This window comes from Gymnoscopelus microlampas, assembly GCF_963454915.1.
Source record: "Gymnoscopelus microlampas genome assembly, chromosome: 19".
Lineage (NCBI taxonomy): Eukaryota > Metazoa > Chordata > Actinopteri > Myctophiformes > Myctophidae > Gymnoscopelus > Gymnoscopelus microlampas.
Window position 1 is genome coordinate 47,491,297 of NC_139956.1, and position 25,915 is coordinate 47,517,211.

Here is a 25,915-nt window from a genome sequence, read left to right on the forward strand (position 1 = left end):
GACGCGTTGCAATTCAGGGCAATTGCTGCGCCAATTACATTGTCACGTAACTCCTGGGATCACTTGCGTTTCATTTTGAGAGGAGGGGGCCTATTTATTTAGTGGGAGGGGCCTATTTCCTAAAATTAAAACGGCACGTAAAACGAAGGCAGGATCCGATCGGCCGATCGGTCCGGTCAATCCCGATTGGGATTGACCCGATTGGGATTGACCGGACGTTTCGTTCGTGATTTCTGGCATTTTTGGTAAAACGGGCCCCTCCCACAAACTTTGGAAGCCATTTACGGACGAACGGTAAGGATTATCAAAATGCCGTTTGGATATGTTTATCGCATGGGCCCATAGATCATGTGTACCGATTTTTTTGAAATTCCCGATTCCCGAAATTCCTGATTCCCGGTCAAGCCGGTCATTTTGACATATGGCACGACATTGGGGGATAAAAACTGTGGGAGGAGTAGCGGCCCGAAATAAAGTTTATCTAGAAAGAATAATAAAGTGGGAAGAGTACTATAGTCTGGTTGCCCTGTTAGGGCAACCAAACTAACTAGACGCGTTGCAATTCTGGGAAATTGCAAAGTGTGGTTGCGCCGACGCCGGTCGCCGCCGCCGGGACTTGAGGAATACGCTTGGAGGAATACCATCAGAGGCCGCGCGACGTACCATTCGAATTTGGTGCTAATTGGATTCTGCGTTCGTGATACATGGCGTTTTGATTTTAAGAAATAGGCCCCTCCCACTAAATAAATAGGCCCCTCCCACAAATGTAGCGGGCCAATGACATCGTCATGTCACTCCTGAGATCACCTGCTTTTTGTTTTGAGAGGAGTGATCCCCCCAAAAATCATGTTTTTGCATCAAACGTTTAAGTTTTGCGCAGTTGTGGCGCCCCCTATGGATCAAAGTGGAAATGCTTTTGGGGATTCGTTGAGTAAACCACCCTCGTAGTTGGGTCCGAAAGTGAGGTTCTGTGACCATCCTTTGGCAAGTATGTTTTGACGATTGATTTGACCTCTATGGACCCTTTAGAAAAGATTTAGCCCCCAGGTCCCTCCCAAAAATCCCGGCATTTTTTGCTAGACAGCCAAATTCAAAATGGCGCCCGGCGCCATCTCTAAAAATTAACTTTTGATCTGAATGACCTAGAATCATGTATGAAGGCACTTTTCCATACAAGTCAACCATGAGGATTCCAAATCTGACACAATTTTAATTGTAAGACCTCGTTTTGACTCCGAAATTCAAGATGGCCGACATCCACTAGAGTAAAAACTTATACCCAGGGGGCAAAGGGGGGTATGCTGCATTTGCCCTGCCATAAAAGGTTGGCCACCAGAAATAATATCTATGACCCAGTAGGATCACAACCTTTATGGACAACCCGCTCACCTTGCTTCTGGAAATCCAAAATGGCCGCCTCAATATTATCAGAAAATAGCTTTGGCAATAACTTTTGAACCAGATGGGCTAGAAATAAAAACTTGGTGTCTATTTCATGGTTTCAGAGCATGAGAAACTCAATGGAATACTTATCTTTATGATTGGGTGTGTCTGGACCTTTCATTTGCATATTTCCAAGATGGACACCACGCGAAAATGAGTTTTACTATGACTTTTACAGTGACAGCTGACTGTTATGGCAAAAAGTCTGCTTTTTAAGTAATATGAACACATTTGGTCAGTTTGAGCTTTAATTTATATGTTGTCAATATGGCAGACCCACACCATGAGTCTGGTCAGAGTCGTGTAATCCGGGATGCAGAGATGGTAGTCAAGGCAGCAGTGGAGACTAACCCATTTACAGTGAGCACATCATCCATGATCAACATATCTACAGGACAGTGTGCTGATTCCACAGTCAAGGACGACTTGATGAGTGTGAAAGAACTGGGTCTGAAGGCACTGTGTGAGTCACTGTCCAGTGAACAGAAGAAGACAAGCATAATGAAGCTTAACACTTTCTACACTCAAAACACAAAATCTAAAAAATCTAAGGGGAAAACCTCAGCACCTGGCAAGAGCAATGAAATTACTGCCCTCCTGCGCATGACCCAAATCATAGCCAGTGGTGGAGAACTCAACCTTGTTGACTTTATAGGCAACCACGAGTGCAGTGACTTCCCCCCTTCCCTCTTCCAGGAAGATGGCAGGATGAGAACAGGTACCAAGGCAAGCCTTGTTAAGGTCCTGAAAGAGGAGACCAAAATTGCATGCATCCCTGAACTGCCTACAGAAGACATAAAAACAGCAGTAGTTATTGATGCCATGTATGCCATGCGCCATTGGTCGTTCCTGAAAGGTGAAGCATTTGGAACAATCGCTGAACGATACCAATGTCTGCTGTCGAATGATGTGCCTGCTGGCACAGAGATCATTCACTTCTGTTTTGACCGGTACAGTGGACCTAGTCTTAAGACAGCTGAGCAAGAACACAGATATGCTTGACCAAAACCTACCAAAGAATATGAAGTCAGTATGCATTACACAGCTCCAGATCCTCAGGAGTTTTTTGCTGTGTCAGCTAACAAGGCAAACCTATTGAGTTTCCTCTGTGACGAATGGTGTGAAAATGAGAAACTTAAGTCGGCCCTTGGTCCAACACATCTTTGCCTGGGTGGGGGGTTTAAAGAAGAGACAAGGAGTGTGGTGATCAGGGGTCTATTGAAGATGTCCCTGCACTAGAATCCACACAACAGGAGGCTGATACAAGAATAATACTCCACACCCTGTACAGTGTCCAGAATGACAAAGTTGACAGAGTTGTCATCCATGCCAATGACACAGACATCATCATCATGTGCCTTTACTATGCAGCAACCCATCTCAGATGCCTTCCAGAGCTGTGGGTGAGAGCAGAGCAAAATTCATACCTTCCTATCCATCAAATGGTATCAGCACTGGGGCTCGCACAGTGTCGTGCCCTGCCCTTTATCCATAGTTTAAGTGGCAGAGATACTGTACCACCAGCTATCCCTTCTTCACTGGGAAGAAGGCATGGTTCAAGGCCTGGATCTCTGCACTTGAGGAGTTTGGTGAAAACTCTTATGATTCCCTCTCAGATGATGTCCATCAATCAGGCACAAGACCTCACAATTGCTGTATATACATCCAAAGCAGACCACCAGGAGGATTTTGACCTAAGTAAGCTTAGAGTGTACAAGTTCCTCAATAATAGATCAACCCTCTTAAAGCTGCTGCCCCCTACAGAGAATGCCTTTGACCTGCACCTTTGACCTGCACCTGAGAAGAGCTGTTCTAGCAACCATAATAGATAAATGTGCACATATCGTCAAGCCGGATATTCCTTCTTTCACAGAGTATGGATGGTCTCTCAGTGCTAGCAATGCAGTCCCCCTTGCATCTACCGAGCCAGCCTGGCCTGTGTCAATGAACAAGGCAATATCATGCAGCTGTATCAAAGGCTGCCAGAAAAACTGTTCCTGTGCAAAGAAGGCAATTCCATGCTATTTAGGATGCCGTTGCCAGGGACTGGAGACACGATGCAGCAGGATAAGTGCAACACATGACAACAGTGACAGTGAATAGCATTGTACCATAGTATCATTGGCTTTAGAAGCAGGCAAGACAGCACCATAGAGGTCAAAATGAACCTTTTGTAGGCAACCTCAACTCCGCCTTTACTCTATTTGTCACTAAGTAGTCTATCTTTTGTTATGTTGCTTGAATGCATACCACTATGTCAATTTGTATAGCCCTAAAGTTGAAGTTTTTGGCAAGTCTTGGAGTGTGCATGTGTCTGTTTATATTGCATTTAGTTTATTAAAATGATACATAAGATACATTGTGGCCTTTTTCTCAGATTTTTCTCTGCAATCATCCCCACAGCTATAGATCTATAAATCAATAAATCTGAGGGAAAATGTAATACCATACATTATTTATGACTGCAGCCATATTGACAACTTATAAATTAAAGCTCAAACTGACCAAATGTGTTCATATTGCTTAAAAAGCAGACTTTTTGCCATAACAGTCAGCTGTCACTGTAAAAGTCATAGTAAAACTCATTTTCGCGTGGCGTCCATCTTGGAAATATGCAAATGAAAGGTCCAGACACACCCAATCATAAAGATAAGTATTCAGATAAGCATTGAGTTTCTCATGCTCTGAAACCATGAAATAGACACCACGTTTTTATTTCTAGCCCATCTGGTTCAAAAGTTATTGCCAAAGCTATTTTCTGATAATATTGAGGCGGCCATATTGGATTTCCAGCAGCAAGGTGACCGGGTTGTCCATATAGGTTGTGATCCTACTGGGTCATAGATATTATTTCTGGTGGCCAACCTTTTATGGCAGGGCAAATGCAGCATACCCCCCTTTGCCCCCTGGGTATAAGTTTTTACTCTAGTGGATGTCGGCCATCTTGAATTTCGGAGTCAAAACGAGGTCTAACAATTAAAATTGTGTCAGATTTGGAATCCTCATGGTTGACTTGTATGGAAAAGTGCCTTCATACATGATTCTAGGTCATTCAGATCAAAAGTAAAGGATGGTCACAGAACCTCACTTTTGGACCCTACTAATGTGCACCCGGGTGCAGATGAGACATACACAGTCCTATTCAGGACCACATGCCCGTCCCTACTACCGTTAAATAGGGAGAATTGGAGCTGCGCACCCCCTATATGTTATTCTAGCACCTGCTAGCACCTGCGCTCCCCGTCCCCCATTATGCCGACGCCGTTAGTTGCGCGTGGAGGTGTGCCCGTGGGCGTGTTGTTGCTATCTCCCCCACATTGCCATTCTCAACCCACACATGGGTACGGCTTGGGGAGGGGGGATAGTGGATTCTAAAAGCACCCGCCCGTTTCTCAAACCACCCGCCAAGTGCACACAGACACTGCAATGGCTTTGTGCGTTGGATCATGAGCCCTGTTGCCATTCAGCCTTGAGAAATAAGCAACCGCATCTATGAAAACAAAAAGAAGCAACTATAAGGCCACATGAGCACTTCAAACTACTAACTAGAGCTTTCATATCCCCTAAATATTTTAGCCCGGCTTGACAAATAATTGACAAATTAGACCCAGCCCAGCCCGTCAGTCATTTTTCTAAAGAAGCTTAATTGCTGCATTAAATCTTGGTAATTCGTTAAGAACAGGAGTCATTCCACCCTATTCCAAAAGTCTATTTTATTTAAAAAACAGCTTGGAGCAAATAGGGCTATATAAATATATACACTGCCCCATAACCATTTTAAGAATGATATTCGGTTATTATACGAAATATACTTTTAATTGAGATATTTTCGCTTTTTCCATATTGCTGTCTGCATGTCTTAATAAAATCATGCTTTCAGCAAGCAAAATAAGCAGTAGGCTACAAAACAGTTCGGATTACTTTGTTTGATGGGAAAGAGTTTTCGTTGCCACTGTCGCAAAAATTGCTTGCTCAGGGTGGGATTGTGGGTCTCTTCTCTACATGTAAAGTGTCTTGAGACAACTTGTTGTGATTTGACACTAATAAAATTGAATTGAATTGAATTGACATCCAATGTTACCTCGTACTGCCGCTGCCTGCTCTTGTCATTTGAAGAAATAATCCAATTTGTCTGAAGATCCATTATATGTCATGTTGGTTTAAACTTTAAAGAGTGCTGCGCAGTGACAGAAAACAGCTGGCTGATTGATTGATTTGACCTACTTTTGCGCTTCTGCCCTGATGATTAATTATTTGGCAACAGCTGTGTAAGAGTATACCTATTTTAAATGGCTTTCGTATACTCTTGGAAAGCCGTTGCTTATTGGGACCACAATACGCTACAAATTAATTAATATATGAATTTATTTGGATAAAAAGGTCGACCCGGCCCGGGTCGGGTCCCGTTGGGTTTGGGCTAAAATCTTAAGCACTTACATTTTTTATAAGATGATCGGATCATCTAGTGTGATTTTAATTTTGGCTGCTGTGTCGTTAAACCCATGCTGCGGGTGAATATTATATTATATATTATATATATTATATTATTATTATATTCCCCACGTAAACGCTACGTTCATGTTTACTGTTAAAGGTTCTCAATCTTTTCAGGCCATTGACCCCCCAAAATAACCATATTTGAACTGGGGACCCCCCCCCCATTTTGTTTGACTCGGTTCCACAGATAAATATTGTGAAAATAGCCGATCTACAAGCTCTCAAGGGTGGACGCGTTGAGAGCTTGTAGATCTGCTATTTTCAAATATTTTTCAAATACTTTTACTTTTGATACTTTAAGTACATTTTGATGCCAATACTTTTGTACTTTTACTCAAGTCAATTTTGAATTCTGGACTTTTACTTGTAACAGAGTATTTCTATATTGCAGTATCGGTACTTTTACTTAAGTGAAGAATTTGAGTACTTTTTCCACCACTGCAGCACCGGTTTAAAAAAAAGAAAAAAGACGCACTGACATTCCATAGGCTAAATCAATGCATTTTGTCATCGCATCGCACACTGCTCTACACACTCTGCACAGACACAAGCACGCAGAGATTTAGCTATTTTATGGATAGATATAGGCTATTAGATGTCATTAATTTATTTACCGCAATATTTCACCCGCGGTTTATCCGATATTAATTAATAACTATATTTGATTGACCCGAACCCACCCAAACCGCGGATCGCAGCAATGTGTCTGGGTTTGAGAGGATATGATTGATGTAAACTTAAAGTGTAGCTCTGTTCGGGATTACTGAACAAAGGTGGATAATGAAAGATAACGGGGACAATATGGATGTATAAGTTAACTTTAACTGCGTCACTTCAGAGGAAACTATGGAGCAACTTCACACCCCTGTTTACACACCCCTGGAATCCATTAGAATGGTGAAAATAGAACAATAACAGCCAAAGTGAGTACATATAGACTTTTCCTAAAACTGTTCCATTTATTATACCCATGTGCTACTGTATGTCAGTGTACCACCGCCCAGCCCTGTGGTCGACCAGCTGGAGGTCCATGGGTGCCTGTAGGAGCGTTGTGGCAACATGATGTAATTAATTTTTTGGGAGCAGCCGGTGTGTAACAATAGTATAAATATTTTAAATGGCTTTAAGTTTCATAATATTCCGGATCTGACTAATATGACACGCTTATTGTTAACACAATAGGCTACAAATTAATATAAAAATGTATTTGGATAAATAAAATAAAAAAGAAGGAAAACAAGCCCAATGTGGCTTATAATAATCAGACCAGGAAACAGTGCAGAGGGGGAGATAGGCTAGAGCATATATTGGATCGGGGATGACGGCGGATGACGGCTAGCGCAGTCTTCTCTTAAAGGCAATGGTTTTCTGGCACGGTGATTGGTTTTATCATTGTAACGCCCAAACCACACCTATGCATAATGTAACGGGGAGCGCAGGTGTTTTGCGGGGCGGGGGAGTACCACAGAATACCAAATTTTGCGGGGCAACGCCTCTTGCCTAGTCCGCACTCCGAAACTAGCGGTTTGCTCCAAGTGGTCCTTGAATAGGACCCGTAGTGTGCCCTGTGTCGTCGATCGTAGTTGTGTTTTTGCTTTTGCCTGTACACTTGCTCTGTCTCTCTCAGCTGTCTCATGTCCACACACACCGGGTCGAGCAGGGACGGGATGACTGGAACAGGTGTTCTGATTCTCCTCCCCATGAGGAGCTCGGTGGGACTATATCCATTAGCTAGTGGGGTAGCACGGTAGGCCATGAGAGCGAGATAGGGGTCACCTGACTTCTTCATCAGCTTTTTGACTGTCTTTATTGCTCGCTCCACCTCCCCATTACTCTGCGGGAAACGAGGACTGGACGTCACACGGCTGAAGCCCCAGTCCCGTGCAAACTTGCGGAAGCTTTCTGATGCAAACTGGCCAGCATTATCTGACCGCACCACCGCTGGGATGCCATGCCGGGCAAATATGGACTTGAAATGCACGATCACAGCTTCAGACATTGTCTTTTCCAGTTTGGCAATTTCAACGTATCTTGAGAAATAATCTACAATCATTAAGTCGTTTTTTCCATCTGTCTGAAACAGATCTGCTCCCACAGTGGACCATGGTCCTGTAGGGAATTCAGTGGGCATCATTGGTTCTCTAAGGTTTGTTCTCTCACGTGCGCAGACGTCACAGGTCTCCACCAACGTTTGCAGCTGCTTACTGAAACCTGGCCACTACACAGACTGTCTAGCCCTCTCTCTGCATTTTGTGATGCCAAGATGTCATGTCATGTTCATGCAGCTTGCTCAATATGTCTGCTCGGAGTGATTTTGGGATTACGATCCTCTCCCCCTTTAGCAGTAGACCCTGTTGTATCGTTAACTCTCCTGAGAATGGCAGAAAAGGCTGAAACTCACGTTCAACTGAGAATTTATCCGGCCAGCCGTCCACGCAGTAGTGTTTCAGCTGGCGGAGTATGGTGTCGTTATCCTGGTGCGTCTGTATCTCCCCGAGCCTCCGCTCTGTAGCTGGCAGGTTCGACATGACAGAGTCAGCATAGAGGTTTATGTCAGCCTCACGTAGCCCCTCTGCTGTGCTATTTACTGGGGATCTGGACAGCACATCTGCTGTTGCAATGTTCTATCCTGCCACATGCGATATAGTGTATGAGAATCTCATCAGACACATTCTAAGACGCTGTATGCGTGGTGGCAGTTCATCTAAGCTTTTCGAGCCGAGGAGGGGGACCAGGGGCTTGTGGTCTGTTTCGATGTGAAAGTCTTTTCCAATGAGGAACTCAGCAAATCTCTCGCAGGCCCACGTGGAGGCCAGTGCCTCCTTCTCTATCTGTGCGTACCTCTGTTCAGTACCACTGAGGGCTCGCGAAGCATACGCCACCTGTCTCCACCCCTTGGCTGCATTCTTTTGGAGGAGGACAGCGCCCAGCCCATATGATGAGGCGTCAGCAGAGACCAGGGTTTCAGCATTGGCATCGTACAGTGCTAGGCCAGGGGGCGTTGTCAGCTCTCTCTTGAGTTGATTGAAAGCCTCCTGCTGTTGGGACCCCCACATCCACATGTTCTCTTTCTTCAGCAGTTCTCTCAGTGGACAGGTTTTCTCGGCTAAATGGGGCAAGAATTTGCCGAGGTGGTTTACCATCCCCAACAGTCCTCTCACCTTGCTAGCATTGCTGGGCTCAGTCATGGCTTTCACAGCATCCACTTTGTCAGGGTCAGCACTTACTCCTGATGCATCTAAGACCTGTCCCAGGAACTTTATTTGTCTCTTGGAGAACTCGCACTTCTCATTCAGCGTGACCCCAGCTGCCTGAAGCCTTAACAGTGCTGCGTGCAGCCTTTCATCGTGCTGCTCTTGTGTGGCCCCCCAGATGAGCACATTGTCCATCTGACACAGAACACCATCCAGGCCCTCGAGTGTTTGTGACATGCGCCTCTGGTAGTGCTCTGGTGCAGAAGAAATCCCAAAGCACAAACGATTGTAACAGTACCGTCCAAACGGCGTTATGAAGGTTGTGAGCAGAGAGGACTCACTGGAGAGAGGGATCTGCCAGAAGCCTGAATTTGCGTCCAGTTTAGAAAACACTCGGGCCCCAGCAAGCTGTCCTAAAGTGTGTTCTACTGAGGGGAGTGGGTGTCTCTCCCTCATGACTGATTTGTTCAATTCTGTGAGGTCAGTGCGGATTCTGACCTTCCCTGTACGCTTGGGGACCACCACCATGGGTGCACACCAATCAGTGGGTGCTTCCACCTTTGAAATGACCCCCTGCTGTTCCATACGGTCCAATTCTTCCTTCACCTTTGGTAGAAGGGGGAGGGAGATGCGCCTGGTTGTAGAGAGGGAAAAGGGCTTTGCACCAGGCTTCAGTACAATGTTGTATTCCCCCTGCATTTTCCCCAGGCCACTGAAAAGTTTTGGGAATTGGGCTTTTACTGTCTCCTTTGAGCACAGGCTGACAGCATCCAATCTGGCTACTAAATGCAGGGCCGTGGCAGCTGACCGGCCCAGCAATGGTGTGGCCAACGCCTCCACCACATATTGCTCTGTGTGTCTGTTTCCCTTACAGAGCATCGCTGTGAACTTGCCCTTCACATTCAATGCCATCCCCCCCGGTCCATATATGTGCTTTGTTGTTCTCTCCAGTTTATTGAACCGGGACCAGCTGTAGAGTGTTTCTGGCACTGCTGTCACATCGGCACCTGTGTCTATTTTACACACTACATCGCAGTCGTCCATTTTTATCTCTGTCATCCATGGACCTTCATCCACATTAGTAGTCACAGAGCCAAGGAAGGCAGCTTCGTCCTCAGAATCCTCCGTCAGTGAGGCAATGTTCACCTCATGAACCATTCTGGCTCTGCACACCTTGGCGTAATGTCTTATATCTTCCTACAGTGGTTGCACACCGCCTCTCTAGCTGGACATTGCTGCATACTGTGGCCTCTGGTGTCATCGCACCATTTACACTGTCTCCTATTGAAGGGCTCTGTCTGTGCAGGTTTCTTGAATGACTGAGGCTGAGAGACTTGTGACTTGGCCTGCTTGTATCTTGCTCCACCTCGCTGCTGGGCATACATACTGTCAAGCTGTGTGTTCATAATGTCCAATTTAAAATTACTTTTCAGCATTTCTTGTTGCTTTTTAACCTGCTCACTCTGTCGAGCCTTGGTAACGGCTGTTATCAACGTCAGGTTATGGTCCATTTGTAACATTTCTGACAGTTTTCTATCTCTCAACCCGACCACCAGTCTGTCTCTCACCATCTCATCATGCAGGGCTCCGTATCCACAGTGCTCAGCCAGGCAATGTAACGTCGTTATGAAGCCGTCTACAGTCTCGTCCATTTCCTGATGCCTCTGATTAAACTTGGCCCTCTCAAAAATCACGTTTCTGCTTGTTATGAAGTGAGCATCCAACTTATCTTTCACTGTAGTGTACGAGTTCGCTTCCTCAGCGGTCAGGTGCAGTGAAACGAGTATGTTCCCTGCTTCTTCTCCCATAGTATAGATCAAAGCATTAACTTGGTTCTCGTCTGCTTGCGTCTCCAATCCTGACGAAATACGAAACCTTTCAAAACGTTTGATCCATTTAGGCCAATCCTCCGACTTGAATGAGAACTTCTCCGGTGGGGGAACTTGAAACTGATTCATGGCGCTGCTGTGACGTTAGCCGGCCGGCTAAATGCTAAGCTAGGACGACGTTACTTTCACGTAAAAACAACAAACAGGGTAAAAAAAAATAATACTTGCTACTACTGGCGCGTAATACTGGCCACTTCTGATACCATGTTGAGTGGTTATGTGTACCACAATGTACAGTAACATATATACATATATGGAGAGCCACACGATGCTGCTTTAGCTCTGGTGTACTTTATTAGAGTGTCCCCCGGTCCACAAATGCTCCCTCACAAAGGTTCCTACCACACAGTATAAGCCAATACTACAAGCGGTTTCAAATAAAGTTTATCTTGAAGTGGAATAAAGTGGGACTATTACTATAGTCTGGTTGACCTGTTAGGGCAACCACACTAATAAAGTGTATAGAGTACTATAGTCTGGTTGCCCTGTTAGGGCAACCACACTAACTAGACACGTCGCAATTATGGGAAATTGCAAAGTGTGGTTGCGCCGACGCCGGTCGCGGATCGCGGCCGCCGGGACTCGAGGAATACGCCGGGAGGAATAACGTCGGAGGCTGCGCCAATTACATTGTCTCGTCAGTCCTGAGATCACTTGTGTTTCATATTGAGAGGATTGATCTCCCCAAAAATCATGTTTTTGCATCAAACGGTTACGTTTTGCGCATTTGTGGCGCCCCCCATGGATCAAAGTGGAAATGCTTTTGGGGATTTGTTGAGTAAACCACCCTCGACATGTGATTCAAATCTGGGATCGATTGGACGTTTTGTTCGTGCTTTTTGGCATTCTTTGTAAAACGGGCCCCTCCCACTAACTTTGGAAGCCAATTACGGACGATCAAAATGCCGTTTGGATATATTTATCACATGGGTCCATAGATCACGTGTACCGATTTGTGTGAGATTTGGACAAAACGTGAAGGGAAAGGAGCAAAAAGTGTGTTTTGAAGAACATTCAAAATGGCGGAAAGTCTATCCTGACGCAAATGGGCGTGGCCTATATGGGAAGTTGCGTCTTGACCCAAGGAATCTAGGGAACATTTTTTTTATTTTACGACCTACGGTTTAAGAGTTATAGGCTAAAACGTAAAGAGGGGTTTTATAGTGCCACCATGACGCCGACTAGTGTAATTATTTTTTTGATAATCTTTGACTAAATTATGAACCTCCCCTCCAAGTCTTGTAACTCTAGCCCTTACATTTTCTGAGAAAAAAAAATACTTGAGGAAATGTAATTCACTAATAAATGAATATCAATTAAACTATGCAACCAATCTCTTAGCAAAATACAAGCACACGTTTCCCGGCCAAGCCGGTCATCAACTGTGGGAGGAGTAGCGTGCCAAAGTTTTTTTCATAGAGTACTATAGTCTGGTTGCCCTGTTAAGAGGGACAGCGAAATCCACCACCGACTCGACTTAGGTTGTGTCTGAAGTCGCCTAGGTCATGATAGTCGGTTCCTTAGTCGCTAGTCGTTTCCTTAGTCGCGGCTGGAGTGCCCCGCGACGCTGCGTCACGCCACGACCAGGTCGGCCACGCAGTCGGGCACGCCACGACCACATCGGCCACGCCACCAGCAAGTCGGCCACGCCATGACCAAGTTGGGCAGGTCGACGCATATTGCGCCTGACCAACGTCTCTAATGGTAATCTCACCGTGGCCTTTTGTGCAGTCCTCTGTTCCCGTAGTTAACACAACCCCCCCCCCCCCCCCACCACGTGTGCCCACCCTCACTCATAATATTTTTTAAATAGTGAGCTTGTAGATCGGCTATTTTCAAACAGCAATGGAGAGGAGTTGACATTTCACTCTGTCAGTAATCAATGGATTCTTGTAATTCAAAGTTTTCTATGATCTGTCAAGTTGATATTTTCATTTGTTGTATTTATTTATGTAATTTATTATTTGTCTATCGAACAATATCAAGCGAAAATAGAGCGGACAATTACGCAGTACGGCCATGAACGAGTCATGTTCCACTCCCAATTTAGGGTGCCGTATCATTGTTACCACGGCGCATTGTTACGACGGTTACTAACCCTATACCTAACCCTAACCCTAACCCTAACTGCACACACAAGCCACGTAGTCGGAGTAATGGGATGTCGGACTTATGGGTAGTCCCCCAATTTAGGTGGGATTTCAAATACTTATTCCTTCATTAATCCCCCCCCCCCCCCCATCAAAGGATATCAAGCCAGGGTTTCTTGCGCGTAATTACGCACGTATGTCCATGCTGTGACATATAATGTACTTATACTTATATAATACACAACAGCCTACTGTACGCTACCATTGTTGGGCTGTTGGCCACCGTGGCACGTCGTTTGGCAGCGGAGATCCATTTGCGACCTCGACGGAGGACTATAATTAGATCTCCCACCATTTTGAATTATATGAAAAACAGTAAAAATCTATAGCTTTCTGGGATCTTTGAGCAATCTGTTTTCCACACATGAACTTTGGACCTCTGCCGACAAACGTGAGCGAGCGGATTTTCCATAAGTGAAAACGTTAAGCTTTTATAAGCCAATGAATATTGCAGAGGGTCATTCCAAGTATCACTGAAACCAATCTTACTCCAATTGGTCAAAGGGGGGCGCTATAGCAAACAGGCAAAAGTCATGCCTCGTTTGGCCGACATCCGTGAAACTTGCTTACACATGTGCCTTGACTCATGAGGAACACATCTATCACTTTGACCAGTGAGCTCCGCCCTCAGATTTTACGCTATATTGAGCAGTTTAAAAAACATTTAAACCCAGGATTTCTGAGCAATTCGCGTGAAAGTGTGTCGTGTGTGAACTCCCTTTTCACCAGATCAGGTCTGTTGGTCCAATGGCTTAATCATCTGTCTTGAAACCACAGGGTCGCCGGTTCAAATCCCACCTTATGCAGACTTCAATTCAATGTGCACACAACATGACTGTATCAATGAATAAACTTGCAATTGTTAAATGAAACGCTTATTGAGAGTTAGCCTCATGTGCTGAAGGTCCACGGTTCAAACCGCACTCATCACAGTTTACATTTAAATTGCATTGTACAAAACATGACCCTGTTAATTCAGACATGTGCAATTTTTAAACAATAACATGAAATGCTTTTGAGAGTAGTTGTTTTTTATGTATGACATACTTTCTTGTGAAAATAGCCGATCTACAATCTCACACCTTTTTAGATAGCAATGCATTGTGAGCTAGTAGATCGACTATTTTCACTAGTTTCCATTCCGAGGAGACAAAAAAAAACCTTTATTGGTAAATGTTTTGTGAAGCAGTGATCTAGAGTAGTTAGCGAAACAGAGGCTTGGTTCATAACGGACGGAAAAACCTATAGATATCAACAGACACCATCAGGGAGACCATATCTCTAGCTCAATGAGAAGAGAGGCAGCCTGTGCATCCATACGTCGCTCAATCGATCCCTGTCCCCAACAATGTGTTGAGGTGATCATCATTTGGAATTCCCCCTATTCCCATGAATTGGATCCACCCCTCTCACCTGCTCTCACTCATCACCAATCTCACATGCACAGTACAATTTTTAGGTACTTTTACTTTACTACTCTACTCTACTACAATTACAGCAGATGACAGCTTTAGTTACGTGTTACTATGCAGATGTAATTATTAATACAACACCTACAGTAACCACATACAGCCGATCTACAATGTGACGCGTTATGATCTTGTATGTATATAATAAGCAACCCATGCTGTATGATAACTTACCACACATGAAATCCAATTCTGTCTATCCAATTGCTCAGTCAGTGACTGCAGCTATAGCTGAGTGGTTAGTAAGCCCGCCTAGGGAGCCAGAGGCCCTGGTTGTCCCATGTACGATTCCAGGCCAGGCCAGCAAATGTGTCAATGAAATGTGTCCCTGAGCAAGACTCTTAACCCCTAATTGCTCACAGGCCCTCATTGGAAACAAGACCGCAAGGACTTTCATGAACGGACCTGTTAAAGGAATTATCCTTATCCTTTACACTGTCTACCCGCAAGTCTATATATAGGTCCCTGGTTCAAACCCCAATTTAACCAGTCCAAATATAATTTACTGAACAAAAATCCTGGCTTTGTTAATTAATGCATATTCACTTCTTCTCACTCTGTCACTGCCTCTCTCTCACTCTGTCACTGCCTCTTAGTGTTTAACACCGGGATTCCCGTGAATTCGTTTTTTTTTACCATCCCGGGAATTCACTTTGGTTCCCGGGTTTCCCGTTTTTTTTCTTTCTTGTTAGAAATGAATACTAATTAGTAGAAAGGCCTATCTACAGCGTGGAGGAATTACTATTATGATTAGGCAAGTTACTTGCCGCGTTGCCGACAGGCAGGGTCCCATCGTCCCTTTGTGAACCAATATGGGACGCACTGAATGTAACAGTAATGAACAAAATAAAACACAAGTGGCCATGATGCCCCATGCCTGCCCTGCGCAGTGCGCACGCTGATTTCACTGTTTCCTCTGCTGTCAAGATGGTAGACACCAGTTGACTAGTTCAGATTCAACATCATCAAGTGAAACGCTGCATAAACAGTAGGTAGGTGTCATTCCTCCGACAGCCCATTCCTCCGACGTTTACTATACTAACCCTATACCTAACCCTAACCCTAACCTTAACCGCACGCGGAAGCCACATAGTCGGAGTAATGGGATGTCGGACTGACATACTGTCCCCGGTTTGATCGAGCCTATATTCCAGCTTAAAATGCCAAGCAATGCTTTTGATAGAGAGAGAGGACAGACCGGAGAGCTGGAGAGAGAGAGAGCAAGAGAGAGTGCGTGCGAGAGAGAGAGAGAGAGAGAGAGGGAGAGAGAGAGAGGAGAGAGAGAGAGAGAGAGAGAGAGAGAGAGAGAGAGAGAGAGAGAGAGAGAGAGAGAGAGAGAGAGAGTATTAGACCGATGTGGTCCGATTTTTTTATCATCATTAATGTAGCCTTCTAAAATGCAAGTGTAGGTAGGGTACACTTGCATTTTAGAACGTTCAAACTACCATTTTACTAGAACTACCCAGTAGAACAAGTGAACTGCAAAACAGCTGTCTGTCTCATTGATTGTAAGTGCTGGCAGCGCATGCATGTGCACATCAAAATCACACTACAAAACCCCACATTTGATCAGCAACAAAATATAGATTAATAGACAACATACAGCCAACATCCCAAAATGGAGTTTTATAATATCCAGCAAGTAGCCTAACATAATTTTTTTTTTTTTTTTACTGTCACTGTATGTATGTCTGTCTGTCTGTCTGTCTGTCTGTCTGTCTGTCTGTCTGTCTCTCTCTCACTCTGTCACTGTCTGTCTGTCTGTCTGTCTGTCTGTCTGTCTGTCTGTCTGTCTGTCTGTCTGTCTGTCTGCCTGTCTGTCTGTCTGTCTGTCTATCTGTCTGTCTGCCTCTCTCTCACTCTGTCACTGTCTGCCTCTGTCTGTCTGCCTCTCTCTCACTCTGTCACTGTCTGCCTCTCTCTCACTCTGTCACTGTCTGTCTGTCTGTCTGTCTGTCTGTCTGTCTGTCTGTCTGTCTGTCTGTCTGTCTGTCTGCCTCTCTCTCACTCTGTCTGTCTGTCTGTCTGTCTGTCTGTCTGTCTGTCTGTCTGTCTGTCTGTCTGTCTGTCTGTCTGTCTGTCTGTCTGTCTGTCTGTCTGTCTCTCTCTCTCTCTCTCTCTCTCTCTCTCTCTCTCTCTCTCTCTCTCTCTCTCTCTCTCTCTCTCTCTCTCTCTCTCTCTCTCTCTCTCTCTGCCTGCCTCTTCCTGTCTCTGCCCTATCCCGCGAAACCGCTTATTTCTGCTTGCAGCTATATTTATTATCGTTGTGTCTGTCAAAAGTCCGCGGCTGTAATACAAACACAGACACGCAGTTAACCCTCACGTTATTGCCGTGCGTCCCCCCTCCAATGTGAATAAATAATTTAAGAAAAAAATAAATTACATGAAAACCGTCATTTTTGCCCATGGAAATTATATTAAAACCCCTTTAGCTATCTAGCTATCTATCTATCTATCTATCTATCTATCTATCTATCTCGTAGAGTTCATGTCAGAATTAAATTATTATATATATAATATCATATTCTTTATTATGGTGGAGAGACATTGATGCTATTCAAGGATTATTATTATTATAATAATATTATCATTATTTGTTGCGCACTGGTCCAATACAATACAAACCAATGCGCTGATGCGCACATCTAAACACACCCACAGCCTGTCACACAACATTCTATGTTCTAATTCTCCAGGAATATATGTGATTATAATGTTCCTATTATCAGCAGATGTGAGAGTCCTTGTGTCAATTGTGTTTATATAAAATGATAGCGTATTCAAAGAAGACAATTTGTGCTGCGCAATGCCATTTGCTCCAAATGACACACTTCAGTTTTATTCATGAATTACAGGAAATAATGAACTGATTACAATAATATAAAATTATCTCAAATCAGTAACAGGTAGGTGATACATATGTCCATCACATATGGCAAATAGTGTACTTTTAATCCATGACAATTATTTGAAAGATTTATATTTATATTATTACATCCCCAACCACTTTAGCCCTATTTAAACGCTGGCTATTTGAAAATAGCCGATATACAAGCACACAATGCTCAATGTGACTCATTGTGACCTTGTAGATCTGCTATTTGCAAAAGATTTTTATACATTTTAGACATTATGATAACAGTGACATGGCAGTGGTTCGACCTCCCGTTAGTCCTACCACTGTCTATAGGCCTATACCCCATAGCTTCAGACTCACCGAACCCCACAGATGAATGTCCGTGCATTATTTCAGGGAGATATCAGAACCATTCCCACCAGCAGCTTTTTCAGAGCGCATTTGTCACACGCAGAAAGCAGCCCAATAGACAGTGCTTGGGTGAGCTTTATTTCGACACACCCTAGGCCATAGCACCCCAATTAAAATACAGGCTACATCAGTTCACTGTCTCTATATGGTGACAACAATGTATACCGCTGGCCTAAATCTCCTTCAGTCCATAATTTTATTATTCAGAAGGGGCGTGTGTGTGTGTGTGTGTGTGTGTGTGTGTGTGTGTGTGTGTGTGTGTGTGTGTGTGTGTGTGTGTATGGAAGAAGTACTAAACATATTTACTTAAGTAAAAGTATCAATACCCTATTGTAGAAATACTCATGGGGATTAAAAATGTACTTGAGTAAAAGTATTGGCATCAAAATATACTTAAAGTACCAAAAGTAAAAGTACTTGTTATGCAGAGTGTACTGTTTCACAAGTTATCATTATGTCTAAAATGTATAATAATCTTTTTTAAATAGCCGATCTACAAGCTCACAACGCCTAACATTGTGATGCATTGTGTGCTTGTAGATCTGCTATTTTCAAATAGCCAACGTTTAAATATAGGGCTGAAGTTGTTGGGGATGTAATAATAATCTAAATCTACAAAGTAACTAAAGTTTTCAAATAATTGTAGTGGAGTAAAAGTACAATATTTGCCTCTGAGATTTAGTGGAGTAGAAGTAAAAGTTTAGAAAAATGGAAATATCCAGTAATAATAATAAAGTCGTAGATAGATAGATAGATAGATAGATAGGACTTTAGCGACCTAGGTAGGTCGCAACCTCCGTTGAGGTCGTGACCTTAGCGACCTCCGCCGAGCAGCAGGTCGATGACTGAGTAACAGGTCGTTGACTGAGCCGACCCGTCGCTGCCGCTACCTTAGCCACCGAGGTCGCTAAGGTCTGCACGCACGGACTGTGTCAGCACCGTGTCCACCCCCAGCCCCTCGAAGCTACCCCGCCCGCCCCCCCACCCCCTCCACCCCAAAACTAACCCCTCCCCCGGGTGTCACTCATTGAAAGATATACTTGAAGTATGAAACTTAAAAGTACTAAAATGTGTGAAAATAGCAGATCTACAAGCTCCCATTGTGAGCTTGTAGATCATCTATTTTCAAATAGCCTATGATTAAGATATGGCTGAAGTCGTTAATGTATGGTTTATAATATAATCATTTATATCTGCAAAGGGTTAGATTATTATTAGTATTATTATTATAACAAAATAGCCGATCTACAAGCTTGTGATTTCAGCACTGGACAGCTCCCATGCAGCGTAATCTCTCTCTGAAAAAACACGGGTGCTTGTCTGATAGTTCTTTTTTATATTAACAGAAGTGTTGAGGGGATAATTTCTTAGACTTGTTACAACCTATGATTGTCATGATTCCAAAATATAAAATAAAGGTCTTATATAGTTATATGGGATCATTGGAATGCATTATGCAGTAGAAATAACACCCAGAAAATAACAAAACATATTAATTAGCCAAATTAATACCCAGAAATAGCCAGAATTTACCACATTTCGATCCAAGGCCAAATGTGTTTTGAAAAAAATATTAATAGAATATGAAAGCTATTTTTAATGTTTACAGTTGCTCAAAAATAATGAATTACACATGGCCAGTGCGCTGCGCAAAAGTGGGTCAAACTATGACCTTAGAAGGAGTTCTCAGTCCTTAAGGCTATGGACCAGAGCTACTGTCCAGTCTTGGAGCTGAGCTGCAATATTAAACATTAACTTTATCCAGTTCATACAACCATATCAAATATCCATTAAAATAAACAGGGAATAATGCATTTTATATAACCTGTAATTTTATATAAAAGGTAATTTTGAACATTTCTATAAAGAAAGGCCGTGCTGACTGCGCTGCCTGTAACGTATTTAGACAACTATTGATGTCAACTGTGCTAGCTGATAGTGTATATATATATATATATATATATATATATATATATATATATATATATATATATATATATATTTTTTATTTTTATTTTTTAAATGTGTGTGTGTGTGTGTGTGTGTGTGTGTGTGTGTGTGTGTGTGTGTGTGTGTTCTGTTCCGTGTAACTGGACTGATGTTTATCTGGAGTGGAAAGGACAGATGACGAGACTGTCTGAGCGTCTCTGAATCTCTGATCACTGACCAATTATTGTGCACGCAACAGCTGTGGTCACAATTTTTCACACCCAACATCAGCTAAGTGGTCCAGGGTGTGCACCCGGGACCATAGTGTGAATCCGCCCTCAGAGCCGCTCTGTTTCATAGGACTAGGCTACTGTGGAGTTCCATGTGGAACTGCCACTGAAAATTTAATGCATACACAACGTTATCTGACCATAAATCAAGAATAATGCACACACATTTAATTGAAGATGAAGCAGAAACAGCTGCTGTTAATACACATTCCAGCACAATAGAGCTTTTAACTAAATACGAGCTAATACCTATTTACCTTACAATATTCCAAATGTGCTCTTGCGCTCTGGGGTGATCATAATGAATTCCCTAATGCAGGCCTGGAATTTTGTCATTTTAGTCGCAAGGCCACTTGGCCTTTGGTGTTGTCATTTTTTTGAGGGCACAAATGCCAAATGCCAGGGCAGGAAGGCCATCAAATAAAACAATGATTTTTAAGTCCACGGAAATAATACATTTAACTTTAAGGTTAAGGATGATTTATTTTTAATATAGTACTATCAGTAAAATATTTATTTTGCAAAACAATGTATTTGCAAAGTACCAATATGTGTACCAAGTCATATTGGTCTCAATATTTGCCATGTTCAGCCCTGGACTTTACTGACTGCAGTAGGGATCACATATGGATCATATGGGCATTCACAGATTAAAGATTTTATGTAGGCTACTTTCCCCACAAGTTATTGTCATACACATTTGATTGAACTTGCACTAATAATGACTTAAGTAGATTTTTCTCTATTTCAAATATAGTATTTCTTAATTATTGGACATACAGTCGGTGGCCGGTGACTTTGGCCATTTTCACTTTCAAAACCTTTGCATCATGCACATCCATAAACAGTGCTGTTTCATTCCGAATTCAACCTGCAGGTGGAGCAGTTGAATATGTTTTCTCATGGCAATATAGCTCCTTTGAATTGAATTGAGTTAGCAAAGTTCTGTTTGCGAGTTATTTTTCTTTTTGAGTTATTTTTCTTCTAAACTCTAATTGTATTTGTTATTTGTTATTTTTATGTAGAAGTATGTACCTAAAATTGTACTTAAGTACAGTACTTGAGTAAATGTTCTTAGTTACTTCACACCACTGTCAAGGACTCAATAACAAGGACTCTCTCTCTCTCTCTCTCTCTCTCTCTCTCTCTCTCTCTCTCTCTCTCTCTCTCTCTCTCTCTCTCTCAACAAACAACAACAACAACAACAACAACAACAACAACAACAACAACAACAATAATAATAATAATAATAATAATAATAATAATAATAATAATAATAATAATAATAAAAATAAAATAACTGTCCACAGCTGGACAAACTGCAATAATATAATAGCCTGCAGTGAGTGAGAGAGTGAGTGAGGAGAGAGCGAACAAAATCGAGCAAAAGCTTTTGAAAAAAAGCAGATCTACAAGCTCACAATACATCATGTTGCATTGTATGCTTGTAGATCTGCTATTTTCAAATGACCAAAATGTATATAGGGCTGAAGTGGGTAATGTATGTTTTGTAATAATAATCCAAATCTACAAAGTAACTATTAACTAAAGTTTTCAAATAATTGTAGTGGAGTAAAAGTACAATATTTGCCTCTGAGATGTAGTGAAGTAGACGTAAAAGTATTGAAAATTGGAAATACTCCAGTAAAGTAAAAATACCTGAAAAGTGTACAGTACTTGAATACATGTACTTGGTTACTTTACACCACTGTGCATCGCATCTGCGACACACATCGTGTGGCAGGGCATAAATTAATGAGACATTAGTTTAGATGACTCAGTGTCTCAGTGAGACCAGTTGATCCTGGTTAAACATTATTTGATTTGTTAACTTTGTGCAGGTCTTCTTGCCCACAACTTGACTGAAGCATGTTGGACTTTTATGATGTTTGTGTGTGGTAGCAGCCTATGTTTTATAAGATAGCCTATTATAATAGACAACGCAAAAGAGAAGGTTGAATGTAGTACTGGAACCAGTGCACCCCGAAACAATATGTTGGGAATTGATTGCATGAAACAATCACCTGTGCGTCCAGTCTCAATGTTGGTAAACAAATAATTGGTCTATTGACAGGAAGATAGCTGAGGAGAAACCAGCTGGGGCAGTGAAGAGCATGTGGAGGCCACAGTGGCATCAAAGCCACTGTGGCCGTAGAGCATGTCATTTTTCAAGGGAAACACGGCCAAAGAGAGGGGCAACGAGGGCCATGGCCGTCGTAGCCGCCGTGAAATTCCTGCTGTGCCCTCAACAACTCGATAGACTCCGGCTGAGGCTCTTCAGGACACATTCAGGTGAGCGATGTATCAACGGTAGTTGCTTCTATGCTTTTCTTAATTGATTTGGGCCCACCCAAAAAATCAGACATGTGTTTGTTTCTGTGCCATGTTGTAAACAACCTGTTCACTATGAGGCTTGTGCGCCCCGAGCGTAAAGTAAACACTAAACAGGAAACGGCGGACGGACGACAGACGCTGATTCGTGAACAAAACAAAAAATGTGCAGTTTAAAAGTTTAAAAGAATAGGCCTTTGTAAAATAGGCCTATTTTCTTTTATTACCCAACCCAGTCCCATTTTGTCTTTATATGAATAACGTGACAGAGGTTTTTCTTTATTTTATTTTTTCCAATAATCGTTCATTCTCAACGTTCTTAACCTCCTGGCCATACCTAGTTCCATACCTAGTTCCCGCAGGTATGGCCACGGACAACCTGCAAGATTGTAGCCTAGATAATTAATCCCTACCTTATGCAAGATGAAGCTGTAATTATTTCTATATCCTACTCATTACACTCAAATCGTTTTCAGTCCCAAATATAATGCTTTAACTGTTATTATTGGCTACGTTAATGCACCTGCATGTTAAATAAGAAGTGTTGGAAAGCAATGGCGGCTGGTGGGGTTTTCCCCAGGTAGTGCTACGCCAAAAATTAAGCCAACAATAAAATGTACTATATAGTTATCGCACTAGTTTATTTTGATAGGCTCTGCCCAAGTAGTAGTCATTCATTTGTGAAAGACACCTACTACACCTTTTTGGCTAATAATAAAATACTGCTGTATTATTATATGATCCATCAGTGGTGTAACGTAACTAAGTACTGTACTCAAGTATTGTACTTAATTAAAATTTTGAGGTATTTTTTACTTTACTGGAGTATTTTCAATTTTCAGTACTTTTACTTCTACTCCTCTACATCTCAGAGGCAAATATTATACTTTAAAACTATATATATATATATATATATATATATATATATATATATATATATATATATATATATATATATATATATATATATATATATAAAACTTTAGTTAATAGTTACTTTGTAGATTGTGATTATTATTACAAAACATACATAACCATTTCAGCCCTAATAAACATTTCGGCCATTTGAGAATAGCCGATCTACAAACTCACAATGTGTTATAAATTGTATACACATACATTTGAAAACATTGACTTTTGGTACTTTAAGTACAGTTTGATACCAATATTTTTGCACTTTTACTCAAGTACAGTTTTAATTCCAGACTTTTGCTTGTAACAGAGTATTTCTACATTGCAGTATTGATACTTTTACCTAAGGAAAACATTTGAGTATGTTTTCCACCACTGATATCCATTCACTGCAATAACAACAGACAAAAAGTTGTTTTGTTTTATAAGGCTATACTATATTGTGTTTACAATCTATTTAGGCATATTCTATATCATACAAACCAAACCGTATGTAAATCGGCTGAGAGTTGTGATGCTTTTAATGCCTCGATAAGCTTGGTTTATACTACGACGCACGACTCCTCGAAAATCGCAGATCAACAAACGCACAACAACTCGCCTCTGCAACGCTTGTGGGCTTGAACATCGATGATCCCGTCGTGTGTCGAAGCTGCATAACTCAGTCAGCATAGACATTATAGGCATAGAAAGTGAAGCTCAGCAGTTGGAATGAACAGAAGCAGTCAGTACGTTCTATGTTTATATCTATGCGCTGAACGCAGCAAACCTGCGTTCAAGGAAGCCCTGTTCCCTTGCATTGAAAAATGCACACAAAGGCGCAAATTATGCGCACACACCATTACGTTTAGGCACAGTAGAACAATTGTTATATACATTTTATGGTAGATTATACATTTCACTCACTAATCATTAACTATATAATATTTACCTTGTTGGTTTGATCATTTAAAATATATATAGAATATATAATCAGAGGCGATTAGAGGAGATGAGAGCTCAGGAAAGAAAGAGTAGCATTAATGGAGTCACAGACAGAAGGTTGGTTCTCTACCTGAGGATAGCGATGAGCAGGTTGATGAGCAGTACATTGGTGACCAGCAGGAAAATCACCAGTAGAATGATCACAAGCCAGTTGTTGTACTCGCTCCTGCAAGGCTCAGCACCACCCTCTATCTCTGTCACATTGCTAGTGCAGGTAATGTTCCACTCTTGTCCCACTGTGATACAAACAAATACATTAATAATAATATAAATAACATTAATAATAATATAAATAACATGGATAATAATAATAATAAGGGTAATAATAATAATAATAATAATAATAATAATAATAATAATAATAATAATAATAATAATAATAATAATATTAATAATAATAATAATAATAATAATAATAAGTGTTGGGCAGGTTTTAGTAAAACAAACACTCGTATACTGAAACTAAAACTAATATAAATATAGCTGCAGGCTACAATAATGGGGACGAAGCAGTGCAACACGACAGCATGTGGGCAATCAACTTCATATTCTAATATTGTCCTTAGAGGTGCTCTTATACCACCCTAGAGGTCAGTATTATAGTACGAGACACTTTCATTTTGACAAAGAGTTATGAACAAGCTGCTCTACGAAATCTTTGGATAAAGAAATCCTGCAATTATTAGTGTCAGTTTTAATACAGCTTCGGTTTGACTATGCCTCTATTACATGGTACAGTAGCACATTGGTATTGAACCTGTGGTTCATAATCATGGGAGGGCCATCTGGTGGCCCTCCCATGATTATTTTACTGTCTAGTCTCTCTAGTAAAACTATATTTTGCCGTGTATATTTACAGTGTTGGGCATAACGGCGTTTAAATAAACGGCGTTACCTAACGCCATTATTTTTTCCAGTAACGAGTAATCTAATTAATTACAATTTCAATTTTGGCAACGCCGTTACCGTTACTGACATGAAATGTGCTCCGTTACTATGTCAAGCGTTCCCAAGCTTTCTGTTACCATGGGCCGGCTGACAGTGTGTGTGTCTGTGTTTGTGTGTGTGTGTGTGTGTGTGTGTGTGTGTGTGTGTGTGTGTGTGTGTGTGTGTGTGTGTGTGTGTGTGTGTGTGTGTGCGCAGCGCTACAGGCTGGGGCCGCTGCTGCAAAGATGACACGGTTAGAAAAAATACCAAGGATACGACAGTGATGTCTTTTACTTTTTGCTGTTACGCAACCAGGAAGTAACACGGACTCGACGCTGTTTAAGAAGTGACATGTGACATGACATCACTGACGAATCCTTGGTATTTATATCTTCGTGATTTTTTACACACAAACCCAGCGCGGCACACAAACAAACCATCTCTCGCCAGTTAAGAGATGGCGAGTCACGAGTAATAAGCAGCTCCGTTGGGTTAAAAAAGAAAGAGAAGCAACACTTAGGTTTATAAAATAAATGTCCGTTTATAAGTTGTTGTGTCACTGTAGCTAGCAGCATGCTGAGTGATAATGACCCACAGTTGTTTGTTCTTCACGCAGAGTCTCTCCGACGCAA

General features: G+C 42.0%; 1 protein-coding gene across 1 annotated transcript in view; it reads right to left on the reverse strand.

Annotated features, from left to right (window-relative positions):
* Positions 1–25,915, reverse strand: part of LOC311035133 (transient receptor potential cation channel subfamily M member 5-like) — a gene marked incomplete at its 5' end in the record, with an annotated part of 112,279 nt that overhangs the window by 12,614 nt on the left and 73,750 nt on the right. Inside the window, one exon of the mRNA XM_084043215.1 lies at positions 24,427–24,592. Within this exon, the coding sequence (XP_083899341.1) occupies positions 24,427–24,592 (166 nt within the window). The remainder of the gene's footprint in view (positions 1–24,426; positions 24,593–25,915) is intronic.